At 31.6% G+C, this 22,527-nt stretch overlaps 1 protein-coding gene across 6 annotated transcripts in view; it reads right to left on the bottom strand.

Annotated features, from left to right (window-relative positions):
• Positions 1-2,836: 2,836 nt before the first annotated feature.
• Positions 2,837-22,527, bottom strand: part of LOC129912382 (DNA-binding protein D-ETS-3) — a 100,397-nt gene continuing 80,706 nt past the window's right edge. For 5 of the 6 annotated variants that reach the window (XM_055990597.1, XM_055990592.1, XM_055990591.1 and 2 more), the window contains 4 exons: positions 21,037-21,084; positions 9,938-10,127; positions 3,752-3,960; positions 2,837-3,644 (listed from right to left, as the gene is read on the bottom strand). In XM_055990597.1, the coding sequence (XP_055846572.1) occupies positions 3,508-3,644; positions 3,752-3,960; positions 9,938-10,127; positions 21,037-21,084 (584 nt within the window). In that variant the 3' untranslated portion in view covers positions 2,837-3,507. The remainder of the gene's footprint in view (positions 3,645-3,751; positions 3,961-9,937; positions 10,128-21,036; positions 21,085-22,527) is intronic. The other variant, XM_055990595.1, reaches the window with a different exon arrangement.

Below are 22,527 nucleotides of genomic sequence, written 5' to 3'. Positions count from 1 at the left end.
ATTCAGGCCTATAAGCATAAAAATCAATTTTAATAGCTTCCGACTTTTTTGCGTTTTTATTAAATTTTGTTTTATGGGTGTGGCTGTGGGTTTGGTCTTCGGACAGAAAAACAGGTGACAAAAAATGGTTGATATAGAATGATTTTCACAGAAATTAATTTAAAAGAGTTTAGTTGCCAATAAGAAACTTTAACTAAGAATAAGTAGGTAATGGTAAGCAGTTAAGGTAGGTAATTTAATACCTACCAAATTATTTAAGATTGATATTTAGATACTTTCGACGTATTTGTGAAACCGAACAATAGAAAATGCAAAAGAAGGTAATCTACAGAATGTAGTCAATGCAAATTACCTGCAGAATAAAAAATGCTCCGTCGGGATCTATGTTCTCGAATACTGCTCCTAAGATTTTGTAGATTATTTTAGAAAATATCATTGTAAGAATATAATCAGATGGCGTATTTCGTTTGGATGTTAGAAATAAGTTATTCAAGTTAATTTAAGAACTAATTTTAAAATAAAATGAAGCTTTTTCGATATGAATATGAGAACTTTATTGTTTGAGATAAATTCTTGGATAAGTTATAGGACATATAACTCTCAAGCCAAGGTAACTTTGAAAAGAAGTCATTCAAACTTTTATCAACAAGATTTCTTTAGATCCAGTTTCATTTAAGACCTTAGAAATTGGCAGGATACCATCAGAAGATATAGGTACTAGGTAATTTTTGTGGAGTGACTTAATCTCATAAAAAATTACCGGATTTTGTAATTAATGTCAAATTAAATGATTTTTTATACGATTTGACTTTCGAAAGGAGATAATAGGTCTGTTTAATGAAAAAACCTAGGACAGAACAGGCCAGAGCAGCACAAGTTTGTAAATACTTGTCAGAACAAAAAAGAACAGAAAAGTTCTACTAAGTATTTAACAAGATTGACAATTGTCTGCATCACTTCCAAAATTTTAAATTCAAAAATCATTCCTTGAAATGATTTTTTACAAAAATAAATGATTTACTAGCACTTTTAATATTCTCGTAATTTCTTTATAAAAAATCAATTTTGTTTTCTCTAATTTTTATCACAATCAAACAAACAAATGACAATTGACACTTTTCACTCACTTGCTCTACCCCAAAAGTAGGAGAAGAAAAACTTGAACTTTTCTGTGCCGAATAACTTCATGAAACATAAAATGACAGATTGTAGATTAAGTTGGGATGAGATTTTTTTCATGCAACGCAAAAGCTTGTACTTTTCGGATTTTTTCTGTGCGGATCAGATTCATTAAACAGACCTAATGTACGAAATCATCTCATCATAAACAGGCTATATTTAATTTTATCATGTATATTTAAAGTGGTCTCCAGTTCAAGCAATTCAGTTAAGAAATATTTCTATTTTTTATTTGTTGTTTTGTTTGTGGCAAAATTTTAGAGAATCTTCTGACACAAATGGTGTAAGATTAACTTAAAGTTTCAATCTACCAGCCACAGCATTTTTTTACACCTAAGTCAATTAATTTTTCTAAAAGCAACCCTAAAAAACGTTACCAATATTATCAAAAAAATTTCTAGGATATGATTTGCAATGTTCATATATAACTGTATTTCCGAAAAAAAAAATGCAAGTTTTATTTTTAATACCAAATAAGTTCTGCTTTCTTTGAGAAAAAAAAAATATATTTATTTTAATTAAATGTCACTCATAGAAAGAGTAAAAAATCCGATTAAGCTCAAATTAAAGGAAGACATTTTTATTAATTCCTCAACTTAATCATGTATCGAAATCGAAATCATTTAGAAAACACTTGTAACGACTTATCTTCAACATATTAAGTTGCCAAACTTTTCTATGAAAATTTGTGGCGGATTTAACACACTTTGTAGAATTCAACAACATCTGCCGGAACCTTTTTAATCAAATTATGTATAAGATCAAATGTAATTCCAAACCCAAATACGATAGTTTGAGTCGTGAGGAGCTCATAAATTTGTTAAAAAACAAAATTCTTTACCACAGCAAAATCTTGAAAGATGGATGTTTTTCAGAAATTTTTGAAAGCTTAAGGTTTCCAATTTTTAATTTAAATATGCTTTTTCAAATTAATGTTTGATAAGAACAGTAAAATAAATCTCAGCCAAGTTTTTCAAAAAAAAAAATAAAAATAATAAAATAATAATAAAAATAATATAAAATAGGGACTTTTTCAACAACAAAATTAAATATTCTATTAATCTGAAAACGGTTTCTTTCATTACTGCATATACTTTTTTTGGAAATTTCTTAAGTTTTAAATTTCTATTTACAATCTATCGTATTTTTTACACTTTTATCTTTCTTGACTATTCACCTTTATTTCAAGTTTTTTTTTTGTTAAAAAGTTAGCAAATAACTTGTATATGGCTGTGTTTGTGTGCAATTTACGACATTTATTACATTTTGTTTTTTTTTTAAGAATGATTTACGAAGAATTTATATAATACGTCGTCGATGGATCAAACTTTTTTTAATTTAATTTAATTAATTATTTCTTTTTGTTTTTAGTTAAATATCTTAAATATTATGAAATATTGCTAAAATACACTGAGAATTCTGTTTTTTTTTCACATTGATTTACGATTAAATTGATTTTACATACACATTCATTAAACATTTATTTAAATATATATAAATTAAATATTTAATTTATAGCTATAGAATGGATTTATATATAAAATTTTCTGTTCTTTTTTTTATATTCACAATTAAAATACAGGTAATAATAATCTCTACGATATACTTGTCTCTTAGTAAAAGGGTTTTGTTGTATATATTTATATGTATAGGTGTGGTGGTATCTATGTACAAAAATCAATTCGTAGGAGTTCGGTTTTTTGTTTTTTTTTTCTACAGGTTCAGAGTTTCGGTCTATTCGACGCCATTGATGTGACACCAACACCGGCGACGACGACACGGCAGCACAGCAATGGTGGGTTTTTTGAAATTGGAGTTGGGTTGTTGTATTGAGCAGAGAGAATGGAGGGAATTATTTTTTTCCGCTTTTTTGTTATAAAATCATTTTTGAAAAGAATTTTTTTTTTCAATTTCATTTTTTGTGAAAAATAATAATTAAAGTGGAGCAGTATGGCGCGGCGTCGAACCTGTCATGTTTGCGTGAGAGTGGTGGTAGTGTGAAGAGATTGGTGATTGTGTGAAATCCTACGAGCGAGGGGGAGGTTTAACATAATAACAACAACAACATCGACTGTGTGTGATTATATTCTATGCAGACGACACTCATTGAATACATAGCGCCGCATCACTTTCAATACACTCAACTTTGGGGGGCCTTGAGTTGGGTGGGTGTTTAAACCTATTGATGGAGTGGTTGGTGAATGATGCTTTTTGCCATTTTCAAGTTAGTGGTGTTGTGGTGCCAGTGTATGTGTTTATATGGTGTTGATGGTGGTGGTGTTTCTGATGAAGATGATGATTTTAAAATCCACCCCCTGACGATGATGGTCATGCATAGTGAGGGTATGAGCTCAAATGGGGTGCCACATGTGATGGGCCAACATGACTCATTGAATGGGGCTGATACAAATTCGTTGCTGGATTGCCCCAGTTGCCCCATGATGCTGCTGATGGAAATATTGAAGCTGTAAATTAAAAAAGAAAATATAGTTTATTTAATTAGAATTTTAATTTTTTTTCTTAAATTTTAATAAAATTGAATGAATAGAAATCCTTAGAGATAGATATCTACCTGAGGATGATGTCATACCGTGATGCGGGCTCATAAATGAACTCAGCTTTGCACTGTGGTGATATGGAGTCATGAATAAATCACTTTGGTATTTGTATGTTGGATCACTTGCAGCTGGCTGTGTTGCAGCTGCCAATCCTTGGAAATCGAATTTGTATGCATAACGCTTGCCATGGACCTTTGTCATGATATTTTTATCGTAATAATACCTGAAAGTAAATAAAAATAAGAAAAATTAATATTAAGCTGTGAGAAAGGTAAACGTATATTTTTTGAACAAGTATTCAGAAATTTAAATTTTAAAGGTTACACAAATACACAAATTTAGGAACTTTAGGTCGAAAATCACATTTGAAAACATGATATTTTAACTGACAAAAATGAATATTTGATTTGACATATCAATCTTTTCAGAAATAAAAACATTTCAATAGATGAAGAATTTTTCGCTATAGGTAATCCTTTGGCTTAAAAAAGGCAGACTCTAAGAAAATAACATTAAAAAATATAAAATGTTTAGTTGCATATTTGTAATTGAAAAGGGGAGCAAATAAAAAAAAAAACTCAAACTCGGTAGGTTAAAAAGTTGGGAGGTACCTATATAAAAGGTCAGTTTTTAGTTTATATTTTCTTTTAACTCAACTTTTAAAAAATGGTGTGGTGTTACACTTTGAAAAACCATGTTTTGTTGAATTCACATTGTAATATTTTTCGATCTAACTTCAACTTTGGAAACTTGTAGGTATACTTTTTTTGAAAACTACAATACCGGGACAAGTTTTTATAATAAATAAACCAGTGTCACACCATGTAAATTTTTTTCGGTGTGTTGCTTTAAAATAAGATTAAGAAATTGGGTTTTTATAAAACTTCGAACTGTTAATTAATTTGCAACGAAATGACGTATGAAATGCAAAATATTTTGATCAATTAAATGTTTCTTATTATTAGAAAATGTTTAAGTGGAATAATTGTAAAAACTAAAATCAATTATGAACGAGAGAAACAAAATAATGTTAAAAACGAGGAGTTTTTCGAAATTTCACAAGAACTGCATTTAATCGAAAACCGTAAGGATTTGCGATGGACAAGTTTCCTAATTTTGGCTTATTAGCATATTTCGTTTGATCCATTACTTTTGGGACACCCTGTATAAGAAAGACAAAGAAAGTAAAACGTTCTGCTTTTAGCTCAGAATATAATCAACGATTTTTGATAAAAGTGGTCCTCTAGAAAAAAAAGTCACCCTTATCATAAATGGAACCGGAAAAAAGTAACGGGATTAAAAGACACTATTGATCACACCTGCTGTCGTTGAATATACCTTACTAATTATATAAAATTAAGCGTTTGTCGCTTGAAAAAAGTATTTGGAAATGTTTTGCGATATTTTCCAGATACAAATATGTATATACTATACTAATTAATTAAATATTAAATGATGACATGATGATTATGATAACATAGTTTAAAGAATAGTAAACAATTTTTGGAAACCAAGTGTCGTTATACTTTTCGCATAGATTTTAACCCAGAAAACTCGAAAATCATAGATAGGTTTGCGAGATACGATTTCTTAAAGGTTTAAGTCGCTGTTTTTCGAAGCAAACTTAATATTCGGACTTAATCTTGATTAATACTTCACCAATGTGAACAAAAGAACAAGCACCTGGAAGCTGAATAAAATTTCTTTAAAAAAATAGAATTTTTAAAATGTTTTCATTCATTAGAATTAGACATCTGAAGTGGCAAGTGTTTCTTGAGTATTAATTCAGCTTTTCGGTCCTTCTGTTCAGATTTGTGAATTATTACTTAAGATGTAGCCCGAATAATACTTAGTATGTTTAGAAAAATAACGACAAAAAACATTGAAAATCATATCTCGAAAACGTATCCATTGGAATTGTTTCTAATGTGATTTCCGAAAACCCGAGGTCAAAATAAGTTAGAAAAAATAGTGATAGGTATTGAGTGTAAATTTAGTCTGTAAGCCAGTGTTATCGACGGAGTGTAATTTAATATACGACTTATAGGCCTTTTTGTAAAAAAGTGCAGTCCAATTGGCAGAGATAGCAAAGTTTTATACCAATGAGCATTGGTTTTCAATTTTCTAACGAAATTCTTTTATTGTTTATTATTTACTCATGAACAATAGACAAAAGATATATCTGATTTAAGGTCGTATCCGATTGGAAAAATTAAAGTAGGTAAATGACTGTAAAAAGAACATGAAGTCAAATCCTTGTTAAACTATGTATAGGGACTAGTACATGAAATACAATGAATGTACATAAATCTAAGCTAATCATCTCCAATATTACTATGTCAACGCAAATTATCCTATTTCCACATTGAACCTTTGTTATATAACCCTTTTTTCCAAGCAAATAAACAAATCACACAGATTTGTTAAAAGAAAAAAATTCCAAATCAAGATCCTGTCACTTGCAATTGCCCGATCAAGTGTACATTCAAAGAAAAACAAAATAAAAAAAAAAGGATTGTGAAATCATCTGCAAACAAGAAAGCAAAATAATAATAAAACGAAGAATAAAAAGGATTCACACTTTTATCCTGTATGTTGTTGTATGTTTCCACACCAATTGCCCGAAACACAACTTTATCCACCCACAGAAAAAAAAAGAATAAAAAAGGATAAAAAAGAAAACATGTGGTAAGGAAACATAGTCCCGGTATTCAACAACCATATATACCCATTCAACCAACCATCCAACCCCTTTTATGGTCTCTTCTTGTGTAAATGGTAAAATGTATAGAGATAGTCTTTAACAGGGATTAGCATTTAAAGGATAACAAACTTTAGAGCTGTTGACTTGATTGTCACTTTGAAGTGCCAAACAAGTATTGGCATTCCTAATGGGCCTTTAGTGTTCAGCCATCATCACCAAGAATATCATCATCCCATCGCAGAATCATCTTTATCTTGCAGATATTTGCAGAGGAACATGAGCTTAATTTAGCACCCCTTTGGCAGATCCATAAATACATACACATTTATGATTTTTTCTTTTTTTTTTTCAGTTCTAGTGTGAAGATGAAACGGAGTAAGATTGATGCGCGAATTCAAAAGCTTTTGCTTTTGATTCAAAAACCCTTTTAGCTATAAAAGATTTTTGCGAAATAAAAGTGTACAATTACGTTGTTTGCTTCATTTTCTATCCAAAAGATCGAATCGAAAAGAAGAAACAAAAGAAATCACTGTTCTTTTACAGTTATTTTCTATCACCCTCAATTATTATAAAGAACAGTGGAACGATTTAGATAAAAAAAAAAGGAAAATGGAATCCTGAGTTGACTTTATAAATTGAGTTCTAGTTTTTAAACGTCCTGAAAAAAAAAACGTTACTTTAAGGACTTTCTATTTATTTCCAATTTGTAGACTATTTTGTCCCACTGTAAGACGTTCCATTTCATTCACGACTATACAAAAAAAAATCACTGAAATTCCATTAGAACGGATGCACTGTATTTATCTCTTTGGTTCGAAAACGTCCTTTCAGGACCTTCAGCACGACTGTTGCCGACGACGACCGCCACCCTACCCTAGCAAATTCAAAGCTGTCATCACATTCAACAGTGATATGAGGGTGGGATGCAATGAAATCATGGTGGCTGTGGCGGCGACTATGATGACGACAACGGCGGCGGCGGCAGCAAGCATATTCCCAATGGACCATTTACTGTTAAAGGAAATTCTATAGTACACTTTTTGTGGTATGTTGAATGGTCTATGAAAATCTGGACGTTATTTTTCTTCTTTTTTTTCATTTACTTTTGCTCCCTTTTGTGTATGAAATTAGCCACGATAGACAGTAATCGAGTTACGCATATAAAAGAAATTGCTTTTTATTGCACCTCCTGCACTAATGAGGGATGTTTTCTGACATTTGTGATTATTAGTTCTTTATTTTTATGTTTATCGCCTCATTGTTTGTACTGTTGTCTTTTGTTCTATTGAATTTGATTGCATTTAAATCTGACTTTATTTGTTTGTTTTGTTTCTGAAGATATAAATTATTTTATAGTAACTTTTATTCATTATAAGTAACAATGCTTTCTTCACTTTGTTTTATTTGTTCATAAATCGAGGAAAAATTGACTTGTTCTATTGTTTGGGATTAAAGAAAGTTAAGGTCACAAAGAAATAATTCGGAAACCATCAACTTGGGTACTATCAGTTGAATTTATAAAGTAGCTAAAATTCCCGGATGCCATCCTGATGGTTTTTGTCTAGGCTAATAATAATTATGTCATGATATGTAATTGGCAGCTAATACCATCGTAAATATTGTAACCCAAAACACTTGCAGCAGTCTTGAGTGATAAAGACTCCCGGCAAGATTTTGTAGAAAATAACGATAGTAAATTTTAAAAACTTCATTTTTATAACACTGTGAAACACTAAAAACTTACTTAGGCGGTAAAAAATTGGATCTATTGTCTATTTTGGCTGTAAGCTTGTTTTATTAATCAATACAAAAAAACAAAATTAAAAAAAAATTCTATTGGTAAAATTATTTTTTTTCAAAAAAAAATTTTTTTTTAAGTCCTACTTAGTCTTAATTTTTTTTATTTATAAGACCACTGAAATGGTTGGTCTTTGTTAAAGTGAATGAAACTACTTTTATTTGCATTTTGTTGTATTTTTATGTTATTGATTCAACCTAATTTAGAAGAAGCTAACATTTCCTTGTTCAAACAAAAGAGCTGAGCAGCGAACTTTATTTGTTTTTATTTTGTTTTTTTCTTATCGTTTTATTCTTCACTTCAAATTGTTAAATCAGTTCATATTTTAAAAAAATACTTTAGGATAAAAATGAGAAATTTAAATAAAAACACAGGCAGCGTCTGTTACTCTTCGAGGAACCGTAAAATGTAATTTTATTAAATGGAATAACAACAAAAGAGTGGGATTGTACAGATTGATGATTTTTTACTTGTTGCGAGTTCTCGGAATCAATCACAATATTTTGTCTTTTTTGAATAAGTTAGATGTACCTTTCTAAATTCTGTTGATACCAAGGTCACGAACGAACATTTCTATTTTATTGGAGTACATAGTTTTTTTGAACATTTTTTTAAGTGATTTCTAAGAGGATGAAAGTTTGTAAAAATCATACAGTAAAAACACATCTAACGGTATCAAAGACACTTCCGACAATAGGGAGTACAATAACAAGCTTGCAACCAAAAAGATTCTTTTTTATATGATAAGAGATAGAAACTCCCTCCATGGATTCATTTATTATTATTTTCCCTTGACTAACAAATTTTCGATGAATTTCAATTAAATGATTTTTCTATTTGTTGTTCATTTCTTTTCTCTTATGCAATTATATTTTGTGAAATTGTTTTTCATTTGTCAACCTAGCGGGTGGTTTTTATGTTGTTCGTTTTTCGACAATTTATTTACTGATATTTATTTTTCTCATCATCTATCCACAGTGCTACACGAAAACTCGTTCAATTTCATTTTCATTTCAGAGTTTATAGATATTTATTATCAAATTAAGTTGGGTTTGGCCTTCAACTTAGACGCACAGCATATGACATATGCGCCAATATATATCTTTCTATATTTGCAAAGATACACATCAGCAAAAAGATTTCGTTCGAAATCCCAAAGAGGGTTGGGAAAGGACAGAAATCCACCCTTATTTAGTATGACTTTGTGCTACCGGAAAAACATCAAAAAATAACAAACAACAACTTTTGGTCCCCAAAAACCTAAAATAAATAGAATTTTTATATTGACAGTCTCACAGTTACAGTTCAGTTCGATTGTCAATCCAATAGATGAAATGAAGGTTTTTTGATATTGCAGCCAAATGGAAAAAAGAAATTATCAAGAAAAAATGTTTTTTCTTTTCTTTGGTTTTCATCTAATTTTTCAATTTCGTATTCCAATCACATATCCGAAAACGGTCCTAATCAACTGCTAATCAAGTGGCGAATTGAGGTCATTATATGAAAGATATTTCAACCCCTCTTAAAAAATATGAGAAAATGAGTATATGATTGAGGACGAGTATATTGCAATGGCAATCAATTATTCGAATTTCCGATTTTTTTTTTGTTGTGTTTTTGCTGATAGTCGAATAATATTAAGAGTGCAATTAGGCATTTGGGTTTTGATCTTTTTTTTTTTTATTTTGTTTGTCTTACCTTAGAGCTCTACTCAGCTTATCGTAATTCATGTTGGGCTTTGATTTTCGTTCACCCCATCGTCGAGCAACTTCGTCGGGGTCGGTTAATTTAAATTCACCATTGGTACCCTCCCATGTGATGCAGCCCGCATTACTAGAATCACTTAACAGTTCAAGGAGGAATTGCCACAGTTGAATTTGTCCGGATCCTGAAAAAGATATTGAAAAACAAAGTAAATCATGTAATTAAATTAGAAATCAATTAGAGTCGATAAATTAAGCTAGAACAGACAAATTGGGATTACGATTTTCGTAAGTAGTTCAGAACAGGCACTAAAACTGCATATAATCATCAATGAACGAAAAAAGAGAATATGGTTTTGTTAATCATCAAGAACGTACACTGTACAGTTAAACATTTGAGAAAACCGATTTTTCGAAAAATCTATAATTTCGCTATCAGCCAACAATGCAGACATGGTTCTTTTTCGAGACCACCATCTAATTGTAGCTTCCGTAAGATTGCTTACAGCTGCAGTTCGGTGATCTAATGGGACCTCTCAATTGCCCACGTTTAACATTGATCGACTTAAAGGTTCCCGTCACCCGCCAACACCTGGGAGACCAACTCTCTTTTGAAATTAACCAACCAGAAGCTCAGAATCCAAATACATCAATAAATCCTGGATTGGTGTGAAAACTGTTTTCAGATCAGAGGCCTATTTCTGAGCTAACTATAACTGCGTTTCTTTGGGAACATTATTTATAGAGTGCTAAGTACTTAAAGTTCCCAGGTCTGTGGTTGTGTGCAAGGAAGAGCCAATGGTTAGCTTTCCAGCAAGACCTGGGAAACGATCAACGAAAGAAAAGAAAGGCTCGCATAGTTCGAGAAGAGAGGATCAAGCTGAAATGTACATACCACATGAAGTCTAAGGAGGATAAGTGCGACGACGACCGACGTGACAAACGTAATCACATCAACCTTGAAATTTAATAGTGAATCTGCTAAGTTCGGATGAGGATAAGCTTTTTTAAACCGAATTTTCGATGAAAATTTTCATAAAGAATAAAGCCATTCTTAAATTTTTACTATGTGCAAAAAGTATAAAAATAATTTATTTAAACAATCATAGAATTTTTTGAACCCAATCAGTTTTCATAAAAAAAAGCAAAAAAATCAATCTTTTTTCTCTTCTTACACCATTAAGTCCATTTTTTTTAATGACAACCTACAATATTTTATATCATCTGAAAGCTTATTATTTCACCTTTAATATGACGCTCCAATCATATTTCTACGATGTCTACAAAAAAAGTAAGAATTTTTTTTAAAGTCAACCATGTCGAAATTTCAAACTGAGATTGCGGTACTTCCTACACTGTTAGCTGGCCATCGGCAAATTATCTCCACAGGTGTTTTGAGGTATTTTTTAAGTTTTTTAATTTAAGATTGTGTAACTTGTAGAGCACGTACCGTTATGTGTGATATATCAAATGAAAGGTAATATTATCAGCATGCGTATTAAAGTTAAATATGTATTTTCCTAGATAAAAAAATATAACTTGTTTAGAAAAAGAACATATTTTCACATTTATGTATCTCAAGATTTTGAATATGAAATTAATCGTAATTGAATTTTTTCGCAACACCCGAAGATCATCATTAAATATCGACCACAACTTCATTCGGTGTTTATCGACTTTGAGAAGTCTTTTAAACGTGTCAACAGATCAGGAACATAAAATAACACGTCCTGCATGGAAGAAGATTATCCTCTCAAATAAATATTTGTCACCAGTTTTACATATAGTATTGTTGTGCTCAAGAAGATATCAGTTCTCGGTGGAAGCACTTGTTACTCAATACTTGACTTGACTTTTTATACAAAAAATGTCTGCGTCTAACAACTGAAAAAAATCCGAAGAAATCTGAACAGACTTAATGGTTTTTTTGTGAATTTAACTTTCTAAGATCTCAAGTTTAAGGAATTGAAGTTTTTTGAGACCTCTTTAGAATATGTTTAAGGCTGTTAAAAGCTTATTTCCACAATCAAATCTCACCTTAACCTAGACTCTTTGTTCTTAAGCCAATCCGTTAATAAGAAACCATCAGCTAATAATAAAACAACAAATTCAAAATCGATTTATATTCATAACTGTCAGTTACTGTGATTCATTTGCACACCCATCACTTAATATACCCTAACACACACACACACATTTACCCTTAACCCAATAGAGCTGAAGATATTCTTCCTTCAAATGCGAAGAGAGCGTGTTACATGACGTACATATATACATTTATACCATTAGAACCAGCCCTTAAGCTTTCATTGTTGCCATTCAAAAAGCCATGATTTGCAATTAACGTAATATTCATGATGATCTCACACATGAGTGGTGTTAAAAAGCCAAATTCATAGAGAGAAAAACTCCCAACCAAACTCTGGCAACAGAACACAAAAAAATAAAAGAAAGAAGAAAATAGAAAATAGAAAACATGCCCTTTTTCTTGAACAAGTCAGTCATTCATATAGTCAGTGTGTTGTAACATTCAACTCTCACAGTAAATGGTAGACATAGAAAACATCAGCACACAACAATACAATATAAGAGCCTAATTGCCAAATGATTAAGCGATTTATGATGTTCCCATGAAAGGCATGACGAGCGCATCAACCCCTCGCATTATTTCCGCTTAAAAAGGAATATTCCAATCCATTCATCACGTAAAACTACCCCCGAAGTTAGCTCCATCGTTGTTGTTAGAACTTGTAGATGATGATGATGATGATGGAAAAAAAAAGAAAGACCTTTAGCGATTTTCCACTCGATTGACACAAGAAAATATACATTTTCATATCTAGTTTCACCGATGTAACTAAAAACCAAAAAAGTAGTCATTGAATGTTTTCATATTTATGCGAAACGAAAACGTACTCATATAACCTCTCTGACGGGGGTGCTAGATAGCCCCCCAACCTTGTCAATTAACTTCCCCCAATAATTTTGGCGAATTTATTGTCCAATTAAATTTAACTTAAAGTTTACGTCAGTTCTAATGAATTCTTTTGTTTTTTTTTTGGTCAGAAACGAAACAGATATTTTTCGAAATTCTAACTTTGCTAGAAATATTTTTTTTTTCTCTTCTAGTGATTGGTGCCTTTTGGTCGACCTGTTTTCATACCCCAATGATAGCTTATAGGTGGGGGGGGGAGGAGGAGGAGGAAAGTTTTAGCTCTTGAACTAATAATAAATTCGAGCGATTTCATGCCCTGGTGATTCTTTTTTATCCTTGAAAAAGCTAAAGCTGAAATGGACTACGAAGACGACCGACGGGTGATATGTGGGTGGACTATGTTAAAATGAACCAGGAGGGTTTATATATCTTAACCTATAGTTGGGGGGATATATACTCTTATATACGTAGATATATATTTATATACATATTGAAAGACTTATTGCTACATTGCATGCTAGTAGACGATTAGGGTCCTTCGGTTACGGTTCAAACTTCAATATTGCTTCATTTTCTTTAAGTTGTTAAAGTTAAATTCTTTATTTTTTCTTACTACTGGTGGTTTATTGCTAGTGTTTTGGAGGGTTTTTCTTATGGCCAAAAGAATGACCAACATGAATTTAGCAGTTTATGTCTTTACAGTTTTTGAGAGGGTGAAACATTTTGGACTCCAAAATGACTAAATAGGCGTTACTAATCAAACACTAAAATGTAGATTAAAACATTAAAATAAATAAAAATGTTTTTAGTATGTATCGAATGATGGCTACTCTCGTAAAATTTTCACTTTTTGAACTTGTGAAGAAATTCAATACAAAAAAAATCTTACTCGTCTAACTGAATTTCCGGTCAGAAAATGACGTTGACTAAAAAGCTAGTCGCTCATACTTTTTCCTGAACGAGCACATTCTAATTTTGTGGGTTAGTTTCTTTGCAAGTGCCTTGATATTTTTAAAACTTTCAAGTTACTGTTTGCTCTACCGAATTTCTCTAATTTTTTCAACTTCAATGTCTCCCGGTACAATCCGGGAGTCTTATACACTTGCCCAAAAAATTAAAGGGACAAACAAAAATCGTGGTTGTTATAGTGATTTTCGAAAGTCTGTGAAAAATGATCGAATTATGATAGAACAAAAAGCATGTGAAAGCTACATTCTTCCAATTTTACGATTTTAGTTCTATAAATATTTTTTTTTATTTCAAATGGCTTTAGTGCAATATTATTATTAATTATTAATATTTCAATAGAAATATCATAAAACCAAAACTTTAATTTTTTTATTTTTAGTTTCCTTCACAAGGAAGTAGGAGTTTTTTTTTCGGATAAATTTGTATTTCTCTTAGAATGGATATTAAGGATTTATTAAGACTGTCATAAAACTAAAATTCATACTCATTAACTTTCAATACCTCAACTACGGATCACTTGACAGAAAATTCAAAAAAAAAATATTAGCCTTTTTACGATTTTTTTATACCTGAAATGAATTTGCAAACAGTTTTTGAATTTGAGATAAAATAAAACACCGATTTTTTGCAGTTTAAATGACTTATATCTAATCACTATTACATGAGCAAAACCAAATTCTCATGAGTTTATTTGAGTATTTTATTAATGAATACTGTTAAAATTTTAGTCAAACCAGAGAAAAAATTTGAAAATTCAAAATTTTCCAAAATAAGGAAAAGTATCCATCATTATTCTCAAAATTTTCATTTTAACATGATTTTAGATGGTTTTGGAAGACGCAAATTTTTAAAAATCTGATTGAAAAATTAAAACTATTCCTGTCAAACTTTGCCTTTTAAGTATATTCGAAAGTGTTTCCAACAACGAAAAACCGAATAAATGTGAAGCGAGCCTTAAGTACTTAGTTGAGTTAGTTTCTCTATATTTTCCACACTGCCTTACTAGCACACCTTAAGAAGACGTTTAGTCAATTCTATTGCTACTTCTGTCCCCTATTTCTTCAATTTTTCTCTTATTCACAATAAAAGTTTCATTCCTAATCAGCCTCCTGTATATATAATTTGAATTTACAACAATTACACTTTTGACAGCCTAACGAAAAGATCGCTTATTCATTTCCGTCTCAGATTATTGTGTCAAAAATTAACTACACGCACTTGGGTTGCAATATGAAGTGCATTTCACCAACATTTATACAAAACTACAACTTCCTTCAACAATTTTTGTCACAAAATTGTTTTTTTTTTTTTTTCAACAAGAACTAAAAGCCATTCTCAAAAAGCTCCTCTGATGGAATTTAGCACTACACAGCTGCCATAGAGAATTTCCTTCACTCTACAATAGTTCCGTTTTTTCTTTGACTTGTTCCCTAATTACCATTTAATTTAAAACTTGCTTTATAAGAATGAAATAAAAGAGCGAGAAACTTTTCTTGTGCGAGTGATGTTTTTGATGCTTTAGGAATTAGGCCAATTTCCCACCTCACTTCCGGCTGACAATGCCCATTCTTATTATATTTTAATTAACGACATGCAATTACAAGTGTGCACACCATAAAAATAAAACAAAAAATAGCAAAATAACGGATAAGAGGTGTTTCAAAGTGTGACCTCTCACAACACTCCGGGTTCCGTGTTTGTTGCCCGCCGCTCACAAAACCGTAGAAATGTTAATTTAATAAAAGAATGGAAAAAAATATACAAAATCCGGAAATAATTAATTCCTTAATCTCATTTTGATGTTTTGGCTCCTAGAGTATTTTTGTGTGGAGAGGGCCTACCTTCCCTATACTCTCGCTAAGTTACTAATGGCGTTCAGCCCTTAATTTAGCACTATGCATAGAAACTTGAAGGTGGGTGGCTTCGTCACTTTTTATGCTCCTCCTGCACCCCAACATCGAAACTATATGAAATGCGTTCATAACTACCAGCCCCGGTAGTTGGCTCTTAATTTTTTTATGCATCCTCAAGGCACGAAGATATGAAAGTTTACTGCTAATGCTATGAAAAGTGCTGGAGTTACCAAGAAGGTCGTCGAACAAAGCGGTTTCCTTGTCGAAAGGAAGCTATAATTAATCAAAAACAGCATTTTTGCCACCATCTTTGGGCCCGCCACTGGCGATGTAGCTGACCGCCCGTCATTTCTCTTCTTCCCGAAAGTCTACAAAGTAATTCGAAACCACGGAAAAAAATATAATAAAGGCCATAAGGGGTATTGTTGTCGTCGTCGGTGGTGGAGTAATGAAACGAAATAGTTCGCCTGAAAAAATGTAGGCGATTGTGTTTTATGCTAATTCTTTGCCCTGAGTCTCCCCACCCAGCTTTAAGAGTCATTTTCGACAGGGAAACGGTTTTGGATTTGGAATCGTTGCATGCAGCCGCTATGTAACTTACTTGTCCTGGTGACTCGCCACCAGACAGACCGAAAGGGAAAACCCATGGTAGCAGTAGGTATAAATATATTCGAACTTATACCATCTTGTGGAGGGCACTTTATTTTTATGTTTCGTGATTTTTCGGGTGGTGGTGGATTGTGAAACAGAAACATGGACTCAACAATAAAACTTTGACCACACGATGCTATAAAACATGACCGAAACTGAGTTAAGTTGTGTCCAACTCCAAAAAGGGGAGGGCCGGGCGGTCCCCATTCCGATTTTGTTTTGGCCCTGGTTTTAACATGGGTTCGTGTTAAGTCCTCATAAATTCACATAGCATATGCTTTTGCTTTCTGTGATTTCCAGAATTGGAATTGCTCAAGCGGACGTAGCCCGGATCAATCCATTTAGAGGTTTTGTTGGTGTTAACTTAAATTGAAATATCTGGAGCGCCTATATGGTATAGTAGCGTGGCAAAAGTTGTGTATGGTATTTTTTTAAACGAATTAAAAAAACAAGCATTACTTTTCTTCAAGTTTTTATACTTGTTTTTAATTAGCAATTCCTTTTTCTCATGAAAGGGGCAGTATGTACTGATGTTTATAGTCGTCGGCTAAGATTAACTTGAGGATTTCTTCAAAATTTGAAGTTCATTAATTTTATTCTTTACAATTTAATACCCAACACTTTTAATAACTCTACGAATAAAATATACTTTTTATACTTTCAAGTTGACAGAAATGCAGAACCTTTTTCTTGAATCCATGATTTGAACTTTAAGATTCGAACAATTCTTCTGTATATCAGCAGGAGCAGAGCAGGTTAAACAAAAGGATCTTTTTCGTTCAAATCCATAGAATTATTTAATTAAATCTATAGGTAGTGAGAGCTCAAAAACCAACTTTTTTATATTCGTGATTCAAACGCAACGGAGTCAGACTAGTTGCGTGATCCAACCATGAATTAAGTAATGACAGAACTTTCCGTTTTATCAAAATCAAAAGCATTTCGATTGTTTAAAATTAGCACGACCAGTATAAATTAATTTTAATTTTTCAAGATTTGCAATGTCATTAATTAAATATAGTTTTTTTAAGTCTTCGTTTAAGTGAAATTGTCTCTTCTAAATGGAAATGTTTGCATATGCAATTTCGCAAAAGCTCATCCCCGAATTTTACATTGCTAATTGAGCCCTTTATATGAATAATAGGTTGATTTTGCACTTCTCCCGAAAATCATTATTTTTTTTTTTTCATACCTTGAAAATTTTATATGTTTATGTTTTATCAGACCTCTATTTTTTGTATTGTCTTGGTATAAATCGTGTATCAAATTTCCGTACAAAATTTCCCATAATTTAAATATCAACTTTGTCGAAGACCTTCCCCTTGCATTGTCTAAAAAAAAAATCAGGACTCACCATTTGTTTTTTTAAGAATTTTTTCAAATCTTCTTTCATTTTTCTTACAAATTTATCTAAAGATTAGAAAAAAAAAACAACTCTCAACGACAAACCTTTAGAAAATGATATATTTTTATCATGTCGTTTTACCCCTATTTACCCTATTTAATGATTGAATTTTTTTTTTAATCTTTTTTTAGTATTAAGGTTAAGGATACAACCTTTAAAATAATCTATAGTAGATATTTGTATCCATAATAGTTTGAGCTGTAAGTTGACTATGAATGAATCAGTTAAGATGAAATTGCAACCTATACCACACTGCTTACAGGCTCAGGTGGAACGGGAGAATGCCCCACGTTTTTTCGGAAATGCAGCCAGCGTTCAAAGATTTTAAAGACGTTATCACTCTTTTTTTAGGTTTTAACATGAGATCTATAAAAATCAAAGAGGAAGTTAAATATTAAAGAATCGCAGTATTACTGTTTCAAAAAGTTTTCATTTGTCAAAATCATTTAGAATTTAGAGAATATGTGTTTTTTGGTTATGGGGCTATGGGTCGGTGCACTGATACAACCAAATTAGAACCATATAGGAAGATAGGCCGAAATTTGGTCGTTCCTTTTGGCGTCCTTATATTTGAACTGTAGGTACATACTTTGAAAAGAAACTCCTTATATTTAAAATCCTGCCGCATTTTGGTACATCCACGATAAAAGAACCACTTTTGCTCTCTTTATCTTTTACACTTACAGACTTACACGCTTCAAGAGACATTACTTTTGTTGCAAGCTTTGATTTTGAGATCCAAGATGTTGCAATATGCTCACGGACAAAAGAAGACCACCTTAAAATAAGTGCACAGAGAAAAATATGACCCGCTAAAAACTAACAGATTGCCATATTGTTTTACCGCCCATACATTTCATAAGGAAATCTTATTAAAATCAACGATTAATAAGGTTTTTTTAAGGAGATTTCTTATTATTTTTATAGAGAAAATCTTATTAAAATTTGACTGAAAAGTTGATTTTTTTTTGCAACTTAGCACTAGAACAAAAATCGCGATCAATATTTTCATGGCAGGTTGGTTCAGGTGGTAAGGTGGGCGACTAATGATTTGAAGTCTCCAGTTCGATTCCCAGTCTGGTCATCGTTTTTTTTTATTTTTTTGCAGATTTTAAAACAATAAGGAAACCCCGATTGTTTTAATAAGTTTTCCTTCTTGGATGAAAACCATAGAGAAATCTTATTGTTTTTGTTCTATTTTATGTGGTCTATTTTTCTCTGTGTGGATGCCAGCTTAAATTAAGCCGATTTCTTCATGTTTTTAATTGCTAAGGTGAATTCCGTCTTAATTTAAGGTGACTTAATTTAAGCGGGAGATCATCTTATTTTTATGTGGAAACATTTTGATTAAAAATAGAACTATCAGCAACTGGGGATCGAACCTAAAACTATTTGGTCACTAGGCGAGGGCCTTACCATCGTGCTACCTCACTGTTGGAAATAAGTATGATAAACTGCAACAAAAGCTTAAGTGTGACATAATTTTAAATTTGATGTCGTTTTTTTTTAAAATGAACATTCACATTAAAATGAAATTAAGGTGGAGTCCACCTTAAGCGGGAATCGTTTTGTTTAAACTTTAAAGATGATATGATTTAAGGTGGGCATCATCTTATTTTAATGTGCCTTTTTTTCTCCGTACTTGAAGGCAATTTATCTAGTATTTGCAATTGTTGTTAAAAATTTTACCAAATACTATTTTTATTTTATTTTTTTATTTATTTTTTATTAAGAGTATTCTTTAACATTTGTTACATTGCTGAAAATGCATACCATTTTGAACTCTAGTTTGGTTAATTTAAAAAAAAACATATCCTGCTAAATTTATCACAAATGAATAATAAAAAAAAAAATTACATAACTAGATTGAAAACAATTAAAATTAATTGCCTCATCACCCTTCAAACCCCTTACAACTAACTTTTATTTATTTCTCATAAAATTTATTTAACTTGTTGTAGGGCAAGTCATGTTAAACACATCATTATCCTACGACCCTTCCCTTAAAATTTTTCAACAAAAAACAACAATCCAAAAAAAAAGAGCAACACATTTGTATTCTATATCAATATGTTCTGTGCACCACACCCACGCACACTTCCTTTAAAAATTTTCTCACAATAATTCGTATGATTTTAACATCACGCTCCTTAAAGGTTATAATTTCCTATACACCTTTCTATCCATTCAACCTAATACCAAAGTTATATTTTGACTTTATTGGCCCTGTTTTCTTCCGCCAGAGAGAAAAAACTAATGAAAATGATGTATCGCTTTTCACAACCCCTTCCCGAATCAACCGACACATCCCATTCTACCTTACAACACAAGTCAAAATTGTGCGTCAATTGTTAACATTGATCACGTGTCGATATTATGAACAGAACGAGAGTGTTAAACCAAAATAAACCTGACTTGGATTTTTTATTTGCTGAGTAAAAAAAAATAAAAATTACCACTTTACTGGCACACCCTTTGGAACACGCAATATGGCGGATATAAGGGAAAGGTCTTTGGTTAAATATACCAACCGTATAGTATACCAGTTATTCGCGCACGAAATAATTTTGTACCTCTGCCCAAACTGTGAAAGGTGTTCCAGTTGTGTTTTTTTGGGTTCTTTATTTCTCGCTTATTTTTTTTCGCCAGTCTTCCATGGTTCGTTGGGGTATATTCAGAGGCAGAGCGTGTCAAAAAAAATACAAGAAAAAAAAAAAACCTCCCCAACCCTTCATTTGAAAAGCGGTCTGTAACGATCTATAATGTAATACAATGAATTAAGTGATAAAATCAGTGTTCACGCACTCTTAACCTGAAACAGGGTTTTTCTTTTAGTTCTTTTGCCGTCATAGTCAGAATAAAAGGGTATGAGGTTTGGGTTTGAATTTGTAAGCGGTCCTGGTAACAATGGGAAAGTGATATGATAACACAATGAATTTAAATCAGTTAACACCGTAAGGGTTGGTAATACTCATAATACCATTGATACAAATGCTGCAGAGGTAGGTGGTATAGGGGTTTAAGGTTGGTTGGGTTTTTTTTAACGCCTGTCCACCCACCACGAAAGATGAATATATTATTATCGTTAGACAAGACAAGTCTGCGCCAGGCTCCGACACTGGGTGCTTGAGTGACTTTTAAACAAAATTGATGGGACACGTGCCTTAGAGGTAATGATTGCTATCTTTGCACCTGAGTTGTAGTATCATGAAAGACAATATGGGGAGATTGTATAAGAGTGACTCTTTAAAAATAAACAAAAACAGTAAAAGATTACTCACCAGAACTTGCCAGTCTGCTGCTGGTCGGACCGAACATTTGATATGGATCTGAAAATAAATACAAATTCGAATAAATTAACTTGGTTTTGTTTTGATCTTTAAATCTGCAACCGGCTTTGTGGCGCATGTTTTATAAAAAGTCATAAAATTAATTGTGTACTTTTTGTATGGCCGTTCATGTAGCAATTTTTAATTAGGCGTCAATTTTTTTTTTTAAACCTTATACCTATTTAAAACTTTAATTAAGAAATTTGATCTTAATAATTAATTTTAAATTTTTGTTTAATATTTAAATGACCTTCTTTTAATTCATGAGATCTTTTCTGTTAAACCAGATTAAAACTCAAATACAAATTAACTAATTAATTTTGTGGTACTTTTCTAAATAGCTTTACTTTACTTTACTAAAATTTATTTTTCGCCATTAAGAGTAAACAATTTTAGTTGAAAATAGAAAGTGGAACTGATAAATTTAGCAAAAATTAGTTCGAAACATAAGACTCGACTACTCTAATCATGCTCTAAAAAGAAAACAAGAAAATATGTTCAGCAGAAATTTTTACGAGTACAATCGGTACACCATCTGAAAACCTTTCTTCAGGGGTAATGCCTCTAGTGAGGAATTGACAAAGCCTTCGAAGTTATTGATGTAATGCAAAGGGACATTTTAGCTTTGCCGTTCGACTTCGGCAGTAAATTGTAGGTCTTTTCCATTTTTTCCAATTAACTACACGGACTCAAAAACGTTTGGGAGTTGTTAGTCACAAGGTTTTTCTTCTTCTTGGGCGTTTCAGGCCAAAAATTTTATTACTATTAAGGGAAAATTGCATTTTTGATAATGCTATGTTCAAACCTCGAGATGTAAAACTTGAATATTCGTTGGGCTGTACAGAACCATAAACATTAAAAACAAAACTCTGCAAAATAATAAAACTGCATAAAGAGCTTGGCAAAATTGACAAAGTGAATTCGCTATTATTTTTGTATTTAAGAGTTTTGAGATAAATGTTCGGAAATATCAAACATTTGAACTAATGAACAGGCAGCAAATAAAAAGATTTTTATAATAACTAATTGAGTTTAAACTTTCAACTGCATATTCTTAATTTTCAGGACTCAGCTTACTTGTGCATAGTTAGGTACTTAAGCTTAAAATTGAACTTCATAATTTTTAGGTTTAAGAGAATTAAGATTAAAACAAAAATCTTAAGATTTAGCAATTAGACCAAAACCCATATTTGTACCAACAGTGCCAATGTCGATTGGGGATATGCTGAGAACTAAGAACAAAAATCTTGAAATTTCTTGCTGATCATTGAAGGGTTTTCAAGCATAATCTTTTAATAATCATCTCATGCTGGCGAAAATGCTATTATTTAATCAACCACTAGATAGTGTTTTGTTGGCACAAGTTAAATCACTCTGAAAATATATTAATAACACGAATTTCAAACTTTCTTACGCTATGGTTCTTTTGTTTTCGTTAATTTT

The sequence above is a fragment of the Episyrphus balteatus genome, chromosome 2 (genome assembly GCF_945859705.1).
Source record: "Episyrphus balteatus chromosome 2, idEpiBalt1.1, whole genome shotgun sequence".
NCBI classification, from domain to species: domain Eukaryota; kingdom Metazoa; phylum Arthropoda; class Insecta; order Diptera; family Syrphidae; genus Episyrphus; species Episyrphus balteatus.
The sequence above is the reverse complement of the archived record's forward strand: the minus strand, read 5'-3'. Positions and strand labels throughout refer to the sequence as shown.